At 35.0% G+C, this 15538-nt stretch overlaps 1 protein-coding gene across 2 annotated transcripts; it reads right to left on the bottom strand.

Annotated features, from left to right (window-relative positions):
* Nucleotides 1–2118: 2118 nt before the first annotated feature.
* mboat7 (membrane bound O-acyltransferase domain containing 7) lies at nt 2119–12961 on the bottom strand. Of its 2 annotated transcripts, XM_051721040.1 has the most exons (10): nt 12823–12942; nt 12144–12189; nt 10284–10370; nt 9823–9952; nt 9266–9392; nt 8621–8777; nt 8009–8204; nt 7102–7254; nt 5120–5296; nt 2119–3255 (listed from the first exon to the last, which is right to left on the bottom strand). In XM_051721040.1, exons 3-10 carry the CDS (start codon nt 10357–10359, stop codon nt 2856–2858), a joined length of 1416 nt encoding a protein of 471 aa, XP_051577000.1. In that variant the 5' UTR covers nt 10360–10370; nt 12144–12189; nt 12823–12942; the 3' UTR covers nt 2119–2855. The 2 variants fall into 2 exon arrangements, with proteins under 2 accessions (XP_051577000.1, XP_051576999.1); XM_051721039.1 differs by lacking the exon at nt 12144–12189 and having other exon boundaries at nt 12823–12961.
* Nucleotides 12962–15538: the final 2577 nt, after the last annotated feature.

Genomic DNA, 15538 nt, shown 5'->3' on the forward strand with positions numbered 1-15538 from the left:
AGGGAATCTGAACTTTCAGAGACAACCACCTGCATTTATGTTACTTAAAATAACAAAATATGGCCTCAAAACTTTCGTGTTGAAAATTTGCATTTGTGTTGAAAATTTGCACCCTCTACAGGTAATGGAGTAGAAATATTTATATGAAAATAAAAATACCTAAATGGACAAGTCATATATCAAATGAAAGCTCTCACTTTCAGGAATGTGATTATACAGTTAACTTTGTTGCCCTAACACCACAGTTTGAAAGATTTTCAAAAGAATCACAAAGTAAAATATGATTTCTGTCATCAAATACAAACATCTCTTTTACGCTCCAATAACTGCTGCTATAAGCCCCAAGTAGCCAACAACTTTATATCTGCTTTTACCTTAGGGAGATTCTAAAAAAATCAGCCATTTTTTATTTGTCAGTGAGCTTGCTTGGCTGAATAATCTAATGTTATATCTTAGATGTCCAGAATAAAATATGCCACCCAGAAGGAAAAGCATGCAAAAAAATAAATAAAACAATATCATTATAAAATATGTTTTCGACTATTGATGATACAATTTTATATATCATCACAAAGGGGAGGATCTCAGCTTTCTAATGACACCTAGATTGAGCTTCTATGAAACATCGAGGATGGTGCTTGAACTAAAAAATGTGTCTGAATGTCTATGGTTGAGCACATCTGTGAGGGCTAAAATGCGTTAGAGTGCCACCTATATTTCAGATCTGTATATGGTGATGGAATTTGATAGAGAAAAAAAATATTTTTCCAGTGCTTTCTGCCTACCTAGTGGAATAAAATGAGACTAGGAGAGGTAGAGTGAACAGAACCAGAATTACATTTTTATAAATTTAGAACAACAACAAAAAAGTTTTTTTGTTGTTGTTTTTTTGCAAACAATCATTTTGTTTATCATAAGATTATATACATATATACAATATTATTTATGAATAATTGGAGTCTTTTTTATTATATGGAGGGGGGAGATTATCTGAAAAATGACAGTTTTTTAGCAATTAGTCCACAGTATGTGTGAATGGTGAGCTTTTAAATTTGAGTGTGAAAAATTGCGGGCAGCTGCCCGAAAATGCATTTAAGGAGTTATCTAACATTAACTAAGATTAATAAATTATGTAAAAACTATATTGTTCATTGTTTGTTTATGATATCTAATGCATTAACTAATATTAATGAATGGAACCTTTTGTAAAGTGTTATCAGAAAATCTGTTGATCTTAATCAGACTCAAACAGCATCCGATTCAACCAATTCTACACATCGCACTTAGAAGTGAAGGATCGCTTTGAAAAAATCTGGCTGATTATTTAAAAATTTTTCAGAGGCAACAATGTGGAGAGGTGTAAGATATTCAGTATCAACACTGAATAATGGACAATGGCTGAAAAATGCTCAATTATAAAGCACAAACAGTATTAGCAACACTTTACATTAAAGTGTAATTTACATTATGTGGTATCCTACCAAACAACAAATTATTTTATTTTTTTTCACCCAATTTGGAAAACCCAATTCCCAGTGCGCTTTTTAAGTCCTCATGGTCGTGTAGTGATTTGCCTCAATCCGGGTGGTGGAGGACGAATCCCAGTTGCCAGTCCGCATCTAAGACCATCAACCCGCGCACCTTATCACGTGGCTTGTTGAGCGCGTTGCCACGGAGACATAGCGCATGTAGAGGCTTCATGCCATCCACCGCGGCATCTGCGCTTAACTCACCACGCACCCCACCGAGAACGAACCACATTATAGTGACCATGAGGAGGTTACCCCATGTGACTCTACCCTCCCTAGCAACTGGGCCAATTTGGTTGCTTAGGAGACCTGGCTGGAGTCACTCAGCACGCCCTGGGATTCGAACTAGCGAACTCCAGGGGTGGTAACCAGCGTCTTTTACCACTGAGCTACCCAGGCCCCCCCACAACAAATTATTATTAAAAAGAGCAAGACATTCCCTCCTGCTTCCTAAGTCTGAAAAAGAAAGAGAAAACAGCTGAATGTTCCCAACCACTTTCACATTTAACCCTGATACTGTACATATGACCACAACCCATTGATGAATACTCAACTCACCCATCAGAATGGATGAAAAACAAGGCAAACCAACTTTTCAAATCCCATATATTTTTCTTTCAGTGCTTTTGTTGTTCCAAATGTTGCATTATGTCAATGACACCATTAGAGCATACAACTCCATACATTTGTGCTAAAACTATTGATACGTGTGTAACATTTATTAGATGGTCTTTTTTGTAAACTGACATGTTCAGTTAGAAGTGCTCTGTGGGAGAGCTGAAATCTAGTCCCAGGCCCACTGTTTAAAAGAGCACCACGATTAACCTATATTACAAATCTCTCTTCATTAAATCAACTTAGAAAAAGAGTATCATTTAAACAGTACTAATCTGGTCAGCATTAATCTATATGGTAGTTATACATGGCTTTTCAGTGGCAAACATAAAGGAAACATTTTTAAAATATGTCAAATCATTCATTAAAGAACACAAAAACAACAGAGACAAGCGTTTGGAATGTGCACGTATAGCTGTTTGACTTCAATATATTTACTAAGCATTTATTTACTGGCCCAAATTCACTTAAGACTGAAATACATTTTCACTGTTAAAAAAAAAAATAAAGATTGGTGTCCTTGTGTTGATATCATTCTATTACTCTTTTCCCTGTTGTTTTTGTAACAAAAAAAATACTTCAAATTTTCATCATTTTAAAAAGCTCAAACAATATCTAAGTGGCAGTTAATGGCTATTACCATGTTTGTTTTTCCTTTTTTTGTAAACATACCACCTCTCCATCTACAGCACAATCATTTACACATTCATATCACTCAGCCTTCTCTCTCAGCACATCCTCTTTCTTCACCTTTTTATCTCCCTCACCTTCTTCCCTCCTTTCTTTCTTTTTACCCCCTTTCATCATTTGTCCTACTCCTATACAAACAAATGCGATGATGTGAATTATAAAATATATGGAACTCCAGTAGTTGATGGTGTCACTAGCCTTCAGGAGAACAAACCCCATACACATGTAGTCGTAAGCCCTCATCTTGAGGAACCAATGGACCCAGTCAAAGATATTCTGGCCTGTGGGACCCAAACGGGCCCTGACAGAGGCCTCCATGGCCGATTCTGCTGCAATGCAGAGTGGGATGGTGAGAAAGGAGAGGTAGTAACCAGGATGGAGGCCGTGCCAGTAAGCGCTGATTAACATAGTCCATCCAGCCCTGGCAGAGAGTAAGCAAAGATGGTCATCAATATCCCCTGTAAACTACGTGCATGCACAGCCACGTGCTTCTGATATTGCTCACGAGTAGACAAAAGAAATTATCACAGAAAGCAGAATCAGACATATTTTGGGAAAAAGGTAAATATTTCTTGAATAAAAGCTAAATGATTGATTAGAGTTTTAAACTGGTGTCCATCCACATGTGTGCTGAGTTTTTCAGTACGGAACTGAAGCTATGAGGAATCTTGTGTGGAAATATCCACCATTGATTAATTCATAAGAGGATTAATTTACAAAAAGTACACCAGAGTTTCATAAATTTAGTGCATTCATTTAGTGGCACATATGAAAATGCACATATGAAAATAAACAATTATTATTTTTCCTTTTACTTGTTTTTTATCTTGACAAAATATGTCGACAAAATCCTTTTCGACAAAAAAAAAAACGTCACCTTACAATAATTTATTTTGAGTTTCAGTGTTTTAAAATAAAATATCAATCAGAATGAAATTTCAGTGTACCTTTTGTCATTCGATAATATGAAAGAATTGGTCAGGGGTCTGAATACTTTTGCAAGGCACTGCATATATATATATATATATATATATATATATATATATATATACACACACACATACACACTGCCCTGGAAAAAATTAAGAGACCACTGCAAAATTGTCAGTTTCTCTGGATTTACTATTTATAGGTATGTGTTTGAGTAAAATGAACATTTTTGTTTTATTCTATAAAGTACTGACAACATTTCTCCCAAATTTCAAATAAAAATATAGTCATTTATAGCATTTATTTACAGAAAATGACAACTGGTAAAAATAACAAAAAAGATGCAGTGTTTTCAGACCTCGAATAATGCAAAGAAAACAAGTTTGTATTCATTTTCCCTCCTGGTGCAAAAATTCAAGCAGCTTGGCTTTGTTTGATGGCTTGTGGCCATCTATCTTCCTCGATCGCATTCCAGAGGTTTTCAGTGGGGTTCAGGTCTGGAGGTTTTTCAGCAGGACAATGCTCAATGCCACACAGCCAGGTCAATCAAGGTGTGGATGGAGGACCACCGGATCAAGACCCTGTCATGGCCAGCCCAATCTCCAGACCTGAACCCCATTGAAAACCTCTGGAATGTGATCAAGATGAAGATGGATGGCCACAAACCATCAAAGTGGAGCTGCTTGAATTTCTGTGACATGAGTGGCATAAATTCACCCAAAAGCAATGTGAAAGACTGGTAGAGAGCATGCCAAGATGTATGAAAGCTGTGATTAAAAATCAGGGTTGTTCCACCAAATATTGATTTCTGAACTCTTCCTAAGTAAAAACATTAGTATTGTGTTGTTTAAAATGAATATGAACTTGTTTTCTTTGCATTATTCGAGGTCTGAAAACACTGCATCTTTTTTGTTTTTTGTTTTTTTTTGTTTTTTGACCAGTTGTCATTTTCTGCAAATAAATGCTCTAAATGACAATATTTTATTTGGAATTTGGGAGAAATGTTGTCAAACTTTATAGAATAAAATAAACATTTTCATTTTACTCAAACACATACCTATAAATAGTAAATCCAGAGAAACTGACAATTTTGCAGAGCTGTGTTTATATATATATATATATATATATATATTTCATTCTAAAATAACCAAACATAATCTGTTCTAATTTATAACTAATTTCAGTTTGATTACAATTTATAATATTACCATTAATCACAATCTCTTAATTTAATCATGGGGTCTGCCCAATAAAAATTTGAGGGAACATTGATGGTCAGTAGTTAGTGATGGTCATTGCAACAGTACACATTTTGGTAATGTAGCTGAAATATTAACTGTGTTTTTGTGTGTTACCTGAGAGCATATGCTCTGAAAGGGGCATTGGGGTAAATGTAGTTATGAAGCCACCACTGCACAGTCATGTTCCAGTATCGCATGCCGTGTCGCACCTTCACACAGAAATCTGTGTTATAACAGTCAATGTTCTGGATCGTCTTAAAATCATACTCCACGGCTGTGTCTGGATCAGGGCTGAAACATAAATACCATTTTATCTACATGACCAAATATGAACAAACCTTGTTCTGCCCTCAAGGATTTCACAACTTCCTGTAGATAGTCTGGCGTCTTAATATCATGTACAGTTGAAGTCAGAAGTTTACATACACTTAGGCTGAAGTCATTAAAACACATTTTTTAACCACTCCACAGATTTCATATTAGCAAACTATAGTTTTGGCAAGTTGTTTAGAACATCTACTTTGTGCATGACACAAGAATTATTTCCAACAATTGTTTACAGACAAACTGTTTCACTTTTAACTGACTATATCAGAATTCCAGTGGATCAGAAGTTTACATACACTAAGTTAACTGTGCCTTTAAGGAGCTTGGAAAATTCCAGAAAATGATGTCAAGACTTTAGGTAATTAGCCAATTAGCTTCTGATAGGCTAATTGGCATCAATTGGAGGTGTACCTGTGGATGTATTTTAAGGCCTACATTCAAACTCAGTGCCTCTTTGCTTGACATCATGGGAAAATCAAAAGAAATCAGCCAAGACCTCAGAAAAAAAATTGTGGACCTCCACAAGTCTGGTTCATTCTTGGGAGCAATTTCCAAATGCCTGAAGGTACCACGTTCATGGCTATAATGATCATCGTTATGTTTGGAGGAAAAAGGGTGAGGCTTGCAAGCCGAAGAACCATGACCATCCCAACCTTGAAGCATGGGGTTGGTAACATCATGTTGTGGGGGTGCTTTGCTGCAGGAGGGACTGGTGCACTTCACAAAATAGATAGCATCATGAGGAAGGAAAATTATGTGGATATATTGAAGCAACATCTCAAGACATCAACCAGGAAGTTAAAGCTCGGTTGCAAATGGGTCTTTCTAATGGACAATGACCCCAAGCATACCTCCAAATGTTTTTGCCAAAATGGCTTAAGGAAAACAAAGTCAAGGTATTCGAGTGGCCATCACAAAGCCCTGACCTCGATCCGATAGAAAATTTGTGGGCAGAACCGAAAAAGTATGTGTAAGCAAGGAGGCCTTCAAACCTGACTTGCCTGTTCTGTCAGGAGAAATGGGCCAAAATTCCAGCAACTTATTTTGAGAAGCTTGTGGAAGGCTACCCAAAATGTTTGATCCAAGTAAAAAAAATGTAAAGGCAATGCTACTAAATACTAACAATGATTATGTAAACTTCTGACCCACTGGGAATGTGATGAAAGAAATAAAAGCTGAAATAAATCATTCTTAAAGTAGTGATCCTAACTGACCTAAGACAGGGAATGTTTTCTACGATTAAGTGTCAGGAATTGTGAGTTTAAATGTATTTGGCTAAGGTGTATGTAAACTTCTGAATTCAACTGTAGGTACCCGCTGAAGCAATATTGACTTTTTTTTTTTTTTTTAAATCGTGAACTCTGTTTGCACAAATCATTTACCAGATATTCTTCAATTATGGTAGAGTGACTCACAATAAGATTTTTTTCATTTATTTTTAGTGATCAGTTTATTTTTTTTTCTTATTCACTGTTTCCATTCAAGTTTGCCTTGCTCATTTTGTGTAGCCATGTCCCTGGTGTCCACTGATATTGCGTTTTATTGGGTTCTCCTATGTCCTGTAAGTCTGCTACTCTAACATGCAAATTTCCATTCAGGGATCAATAAAGTTTTGTACTATCCAATCAAAGAAAAAACATCGGAGGGAGACCATAATAAAATTCATCATAATAATCATATATAATTCATCAATTGAAATCATATTCACAAAGGTCCAATCAAACTGGAAAAGCACATTAAAAATGTATTAGGCAATTAAGTTAATCTACCTATATTTCACAGTTGGCCCTCCTCCAGGTTTGGACAGCGCCCCCTGGGGGTAACAGCCTAGGCCTGCACTGATGCAGCCTGCCTCTGCGCCACACCATGCTGAGTAGAAACGCATCCGGAATACAAAGAATATTGCCACCATGTAGAAAAACCTGAAATATAAAACCATTGTGACAGAGGAAAAAGCAATAAAACAGAGGATATGAGTAATAACCTCATGTTTTGCAAAAGTCTGAAATCTTTGCACAGCGTGCTCATTTTGAAGAAGAATGCACCATTTTGATTACCAACACAACAGAACCCAGTTGCTTTATATGAAAATTATCAGAATACGGTATGATTTAAAGGAATAGTTCACCCACAAATGAATACTCTCCCACAAATGAATACTCTGTCATTATTTACTCACACACTTGTTGTTCCAGTTTGACTTTTTTCTTCTGTGGAACACAAAGGGTAAATTATATGAAGAATATCATGGATGCTGCTTTTTTCCAAAATAATGAAAGTGACAAAAAAAGTCACCATAAAAGTGGTCCACACAACTTACATTTTGGTCTGTTCCTCACACAAAGCTATCATATGACTTCATATATTTTTTATATAAGTCTATATATTGTGTAAAAGTTGTATGGACCACTTTTATATATTTTTTGGTGCTTTTGTGTCTTTTTTGAAGCTTGAAATCCTCAGTCCCATTCATTTCAAAATTTCTCCCCGTGGGCTCCATGGAAGAAAGGAAGTCATATTGGTTTGAAACATCATGAGGGTGAATGAATGATAGAATTAAAATTTTTGGGTGAACTCTTTCTTTAACATCTCCTGTGGCCTTTACAGTTAGACTCTAAACTGGACATTTACACTCTAGAGACTTTAGAATTTATCATGTCCACAAGGACAACCAACCTATAAAAATAGTTGTGCTCCAAGAATTCTTCAGTGTGGACATAGGACAAGGGAAAGACAGAGTTGACAGCTAGAAAGAGAGCTCCGTAAACAGGTACCATCTTCACCCTCTGAAGGCAGGGCTCTTTACCCGGCAGAGACAGAGGACTGGACTGCTGCAACCAGTCTACATACGTCTGATAACGGAAGAAGGGACCTGGGGGATTCCAGCAAAAGTGGGCAAGAGAAAGAATGGAAAATATTGGAATGTGAGGAGTGCGTGGGAATAGTTATTAATGAAGAAATGTTAGTAGATGGGTAGTTTATTAAATATCACATGACATTGGAATATGATGGAGTACCGACATGAAATTGAATGGAATGGAATATTGCAACATTTAGGGATGATGAAATTGAAGCATGTGAATGAGTGATTTGTGTGGAAAATGATGGCAAAAGAGAGGAAATAATAAACACAATCAGTTATAAAAAGAAAATGGACTCACATTACTGTACTAGTAGCAGAGAAAATCAGAGAAAGACAAGTTAGGATACGTGCAAAACAGTTTGGAACATTTGAATACACTCAGCATTCCCACACATTCAAATCAACGCAGGAGTCATGTAAAATACCTGTCACTATTCCCACATGGCAGTAGCTATATGATATAATGTCATACAGTGAGGGCTCATGGGAAAGTACTCCAACCACTGGGGACTTGGTGAAGGCGCTCACTTCCTGTTTCTTCTCCAAGTGATAACTTTGAACCTCATTGGCTAAACTGACCATCTGTGTATTCAAAACAATAATAATTCAACCATTTTTATATTAAGAGACTAAATGTTCATGTTGTAAAGCAATGGTTTTCAACTGGTGGGTTGAGGCCCAAAAATGGAGAGTGTCACGGACAGCAGGGAGAAAAAAATGCTAATTGCAAATAATACAACGCAATTAATCACATAATTGTGCAAAATAAAGATAGTACAATACTTAGGCTTTCAACTTTGATAAGGGGGAGAAAAATGCTTCCCATATCTTTTGTCATTGATGTCATATGTGTCGAATCAAATGTATGTCCACATGCATTTCCAATCAAACTTTATAGATTTTTTCCGCTTGTGACTAGGTAGAAGCTAGCCATATTCAATCCACATTAAATATTGTTTTACAGGTTTGGTATTGTATTGGGTCACAAATTGATGTCCAATGTAATATTTGGGTCCTCGAGCAAACCAGTTGAGAACAATAATAAGGTGTGTAATTTCATTGTGTTTTACCTTTAATGTTAAAAGAAGCTGAATGGCGTTGGCAAATGGTGTTGGGTGTGGGAGGCCAAACCAAGTAACCAGACGAAAAAAAAGGAGGTAAAGAAATGTCCAGCCCAAAGACAAAGAAGGGGCACTCCTAAATACAGACAAGACAGACCCAAGGGTTACAGTGGAATAGCTGAAAAAATCTAATCTATGTCTCCTCTCATTAGCCCCGTTCACACATGCGACCAGGTAAATGACAGGTTGGGTTGCCTTTACTGGTAAATGTACCAAATTTGCTGTTCACACATACCATCAATAAGGAAATTTCTAGGTAATGATACAACTACGCATTAAGGAAAATTGCCAGAGCAAAATCTACCAGTATTTTCAAAAGGGTCGTGTTCACACCTCTAAACTGGAAAATGTAGGTAATTTTCTGGAAAAGGTTGTATGTGTGAACGCGACCAATGTCACAAGTAAAAGATTTGCATAGAAATTTGTGCATACAGAACACTGAAGCTCACATAAGCGATGTCATATATTATTATGAAATCTACATGACTGCTACATGGCATACTCACTTCCAGTTAATCTTTATAATTAGCCATGTTCCTAACACTGTGCAAAGGGAGTGTAGAGTGTGGATCCCACAGGTTGCTATGGTGATGATCAAACCAGTAAGCAATGCGGCCCCCTGCTTGACTGGAGGGCCTGGTAAAAAATTCATAAATAGGCGCTATTTTATTTATGCTTTGTTATATAACAAATCACAAAACGTCATCATACTGTTGCTCCCAAGAAACACTTTAAATATTGTCTCACCACATACGTGACATTTCGAGCAACATGCTCTTTATCATTTTTTAAACCAATAATAAGCTGTAATTTTTGTGATTTTACAATGCTATTCTTGTTCAACATTTGCAGTAACTGCAGTTTGGATATGCATGCTTTTTTACGTTTTGTGCTTAGTTGTATTAGACATTTTAATATGTAGATTCTAACTAATTAGAACCCGAAAAAAGGACAAGGTCTGACTTACTTAGGTAGCGGAAAAGGAATCCTACAGGTATTGATGCAGCAAGGATTCCTAGGTAGACTAATTCATCTGGTGACATCTTTCTGTTTACTAAAATAAGAAAGCACAACAATTCTCTCACTGTTTATATCATATTTGATCTTTAAGCTTATCCATACAACATTTAACCCTTAAATGCATGGGTGTTTCACCAAACATTATTACATACTTGTGTCTTTAGTGACCTGGCACTTATATCTATCACAAACGGATCTACAAAATGTAGTGTCAAATTTTCAAAACATTTTCAATACAATTAGAAAATAATAAAATAAAACATATATTTTGATATTATGATGTTTTATTTTTCATATATCAAAGAGAGGATGCAACAAATAAGACATGAGATACATCATATGCCACTGCCTGAACCTTGGACTTAATGTAGAGCTCTCTGAAATGACCTGCCGGTTGAACTGCAGTGCACCTCACTGATCTCTGCCTGCATCACCACGGTCTAATGATGGACTACACTCTTATAATGGAATACATAGACTATCAATTAACTGCCAAAAAACCTTCATCAGCCAACTAACAAAGGACAATGCATCTATGTGAACTTCTGCAGTTAATCCAGGATGAACTTCAAAGACATTATCATAAATCTTACAGTTCATTCAAAATCTTTGTTTAAACACAGAGCCTTAACACTTACTTAGTTTAATCATTTTAAACTATGACTTGCACTGCACACAAATAACTAATATTGGTATTATATTCATGCTGTTAGCCAGAGAGGAACTGGCCCCCACAGTGAGCCTGGTTTCTCCCAAGGTTATTTTTCTCCATTAACCAACATCTTATGGAGTTTTGTGTTCCTTGCAACAGTCGCCTTCGGCTTGCTCACTGCAGTTCTAAATACAATTATTATGTAACTATTTATTTTTATACACAATTTACAATCATATTTAATAAACTACACAATGATGACTCTAAGACTTTGTAGATATTACAGTTTCATTTTCTTTTAATGCATGATTTTTTTGTTAAACTGCTTTAAAATGATGTGTGTTGTGAAAAGCGCTATGCAAATAAAAATTACTTGACAAATATAGAACAGGATTCATTACTTCCACACTGATATTTCATGAGATGCAACTGGCTGTCAAAAACATATTGAGCTACACATAATCTATACAAAAGCTACACAGAAGCTACACATGTTTATTTTCTCAGGCACTTTTTGAGTCTTAACAGACACACAACTTACAGAATTTCAGTAGTACACTAAAACGACAAACGCCATATCATACTGTTCATATGTTACACTTGCTATAGTTTACTTCCATGTTGCTTCTTCGTCAAATAGCAATGTCACGTTTAAATCAAGTCAATCACTGAAACAACAGCCCCACCTTGAGAAATAAATAACATGTATATGTATGTGTACATGCATATGGAATACTGATACTTGACCATTATCACACAGAAAATCAACAATATATAGTAGGCATTTGTATGAATATAGTACTCAATTGTCTTGTTATAAACCAAAACATATATATCCTGTGATAGTAAACTTATACAGATATGAAATAATCATATAAAATGTGGTTTATAGAAATGCAAAAAAAAAAAAAAAAAAAAAAAAACAGTCATTAATCGGATCTTTAATGACCCTGTACACTTATGGTAATCAAGCAATTATAAAACGTTTTTTTTGTTACACTATTCAGAAGAGCAAGGTTGAGGAATAATAAAGAGGTATGGGCATAACTTGGATGAGGTACATGGGGTGGAATAAAAGGGTTAAATAGCACTGACTTGTGTTAAAGGGACAGTTCACCCAAAAATGAAAATTCTGTCATCATTTAGGCTACTCACCCTCGTGTTTTTCCAAACCCGTAAGACTTTCGTGAATTTACGTCTTCTGTGAAACAAAAAAGGAGATGTTAGGCAGAATGTTAGGAACTGATAGTCTAGTTTACCATTTACTTTCATTTCTTTCTTCCATACAGTGAAAGTGAATGGTGACTGAGACTGAACATTCCGTCTAACATCTCCTTATGTGTTCCACAAATAAGTAATCGGATTTTTGAAACAAAATGATTAAAGAATTTCCTTTTTTTTTTTTTTTGGTGTACTATCTCTTTAATCCGTTAAAACAGCCATTATTTACCCGTTGATGTAATAGTTATATGCTTATAGTGTATTCAATCGTTACTTTTAGATTTAAAAAAAAACAAAATCCTTTCATTGAGCAGAAACATTCCTAGCTTGTCAAGACAGCACCAGGCGGGTCTGTAACTGATCTTATGCAGTCACATCCATGCACCAGTCATTCAATAACATATCTGTACATCTCACACAAGTTATCTTAACGCAACAATAACATCAACCTGTATTCATATAACTGAGATTTGAAAAGTAATTTGAATCACATTTAGATTAAGCGTTGTACAACATCTGGGCAGTGACTGACTGGCCTTGCAGATAAGCAGATTGACTTTGGCAGAATGGGACTGCCAGCGCAACATACTTCCGAAACGACAGCAATACTTACAACAATGAGGTTTAAAGGTGAGTAATCAACGACAATTTATCCAGACAGATATTTCAGAGTCGCATTTAACGGCTCGTCCACTGGCGGGTTCTCTCCTCATATACCACTTCCTACTAACGCATATGGTTAGAGTTCGCTGTGTGGGTTGCCAGTTATTCATAACATTATTGGAAAATAATAAATTATGTGAGCAATACCACAAGCCACAGTTTGAATAATAACAATAGTAAAACTTCACAAAGTCTAGTAAATTGTGTCAAACATATTACGTTTTTGTACATGTACTAAATATATATGAGTAAAGAATGATGCAGTTAAGCCTATATCTGGCAACCTCCTGGACAGATTACGGTCACTTTCACTGTGACGCTCGTAAAGTGGTCGCTAGGGGGCAGACCATTGAGGAGCTTCACAACTGAGACTTTAACAGGTAAAGGCAGAAATCAAGGTTTAAAGGAATAGTACACCCAAAAATGAAAATTCTCCTGTAATTTACTCACCCTCATGTGTGACTTTCTTTCTTCTGCAGAACACAAAAGAAGATTTTTTTTAAGAATATCTCAGTTCTGTAGGTCCATACAATGCATGTGAATGGTGACCAAAACTTGGAAGCTCCAAAAAACACATAAAGGCAGCATTTACATGCTGTAAAATGTCATTTGTAATGTATTTCGTTAGATTACTCAAGGTCAGTAACGTATTCTAAATACTTTGGATTATTTCTTCAGCAATGGTAGATTTTTTCACTTGTTTTGACTATAAAAATTCTGCCAGTACAGTAAGACAAAATACACTTGTTAAAAATACATTCTCTGAAAAACCTAAATATCTTATGCAGTGTTGTTTCTAAAACAAGTTCAATCTAATTGATCTTGTTTTAAGGATTTTTATATATTTTTACAGGAAAACAATACAATAATTATTATCAAGAATATGATTTTTGCCCTAATATCAAAGGTTTTACTAGAAAAAAAGAAATTATGATCTAACGTGAATTTTCTTGATAAACAAATATGATCATGCCTGGTAACGTGTGCATGTAAAATGGCTAGAAATAGCGTTTTAGCTTAGTGTAAATCTGACAGTTTACACAAGGTTTATTTCTATTTCCAAACTTACTTCTCTGTCTGCTCATATGAATGTAACACATCATAAGAAAGTGTTTCACCACTGTTCAAATGCACTTTGAATCACATCATTTATATGTATAAATGTTTTCCATCTAAATAGTAAATGAAACAAATGACAATAAAATGCAAAGTAATCTCTTCAGTAATCAAAATACTTTTTGAATGTAACTGTATTCTAATTACCAATTATTTAAATTGTAACTGTACTGGAATACAGTTACTTATATTTTGCATTTTAAATACGTAATCCCGTTACATGTATTTCGTAACTCCCCAACCCTGAATACTAGTTAGTTTGTTACTAAGTCAGTGTTTAATTTGGTTTCACCACCTGTTCTTAACGCAATAAGACTTAACTAGGTCATAAGCTGTTTTAAACGTTTACCTTAATTGATCCACTAAGCAGCATTCAAATTTGTACACAGAAGTATTAAAAAGTTGTGTATTTCAATTTAATCTCATTACGCTTGATGTTCAAACCTTGTTTGCTCACTGTAATAAATTATAACCCCATTAAAATACGATACGTAATAAAAGTAGATTTGATAAATAGTATATTTGCCCTGTGTAAATAACAATATATAGGAACTGTATCTAAAATAAATAAGGGGTGATAAATAAATACTAATACAACAGGCTGGAAAAATAGACATTTATTCATTTTAATATCTTATATATTTCGTATATGTTACCTAGCCGGTTGCACCAGCTATACGTACGTTACATCTTAGCTTAGTTGTGACGTAAATGGGCACTAAGTCACAATTTACGAGTGTTGCACCATTAAATTTAGGTAGAACGAAACCCTATGTATAAACTAAATATTTACGGAAGTCTCCGACCAGGAGTAACTGATGGAATAAAAAAGCAGATTCATTTAATGACATCAATGAGCTCATGTTTTGCATGACAGGTTTCAGTCCTTTCTACATATATGATGACATTTACACTCATTTACATTTACGGGAGAAAACATTATGTAAAAAAAAAAAACGTATTCTTCAGGCATGATTCAACTAATCTAACAGTGCACTTTCCTGTGTACTCCGTCAACATATACGAAATATTTAAAATAATAAAATTAATAAATGTCTGTTTTTCCAGCCTCTTGTATTAGTATTTATTTATTGTCCCTTATTAATTTTAGATACAGTTATTGAATATTGTTATTTACATAAGCTAAATATATAATTAATGAAATCTACTTTTATTACGTATCGTATTTCAGTGGGGATATAATTTATTACAGCTGACATTTACGTGAGCAAACGAGGTTTGAACACCATAACAATATCAAATTGAAGTTAACGGTTTTTTAACACTTCTGTGTACAAATTTGAAGGCTGCTTATTGGATAAATACAGGTAAACGTCATATTATGCGACTGTATTACTTTACGGAGAGTTTATGACCTACTAGTTAAGTCTTGCCTTAAGAATAGGTGGTGCAACCAAATTAAGCACTAGCATATTTGAAATAATTACAAGTGATAAATAAGATTTTTATTATTATTATTATTATTATTATTATTATTATTTTCCCATAAGTTCGAAACTCCACACTCCAACCCAATTGGTGGCGGAAAT

This window comes from Myxocyprinus asiaticus, chromosome 16 (assembly GCF_019703515.2).
Source record: "Myxocyprinus asiaticus isolate MX2 ecotype Aquarium Trade chromosome 16, UBuf_Myxa_2, whole genome shotgun sequence".
Classification (NCBI taxonomy): Eukaryota; Metazoa; Chordata; class Actinopteri; order Cypriniformes; family Catostomidae; genus Myxocyprinus; species Myxocyprinus asiaticus.

Bases quoted from the DNA above. Each gene is read 5' to 3' on its own strand.
- mboat7 (XM_051721039.1), bottom strand. From the start codon at position 10,359: ATGTCACCAGATGAATTAGTCTACCTAGGAATCCTTGCTGCATCAATA. The intron at 8,778-9,265 runs GTAAAACACAAT...TTGAATACACAG, and splicing joins AGCTTCTTTTAACATTAAAG to ATGGTCAGTTTAGCCAATGA. The intron at 5,297-7,101 runs GTAGATTAACTT...TTTATGTTTCAG, and splicing joins GGGCCAACTGTGAAATATAG to CCCTGATCCAGACACAGCCG.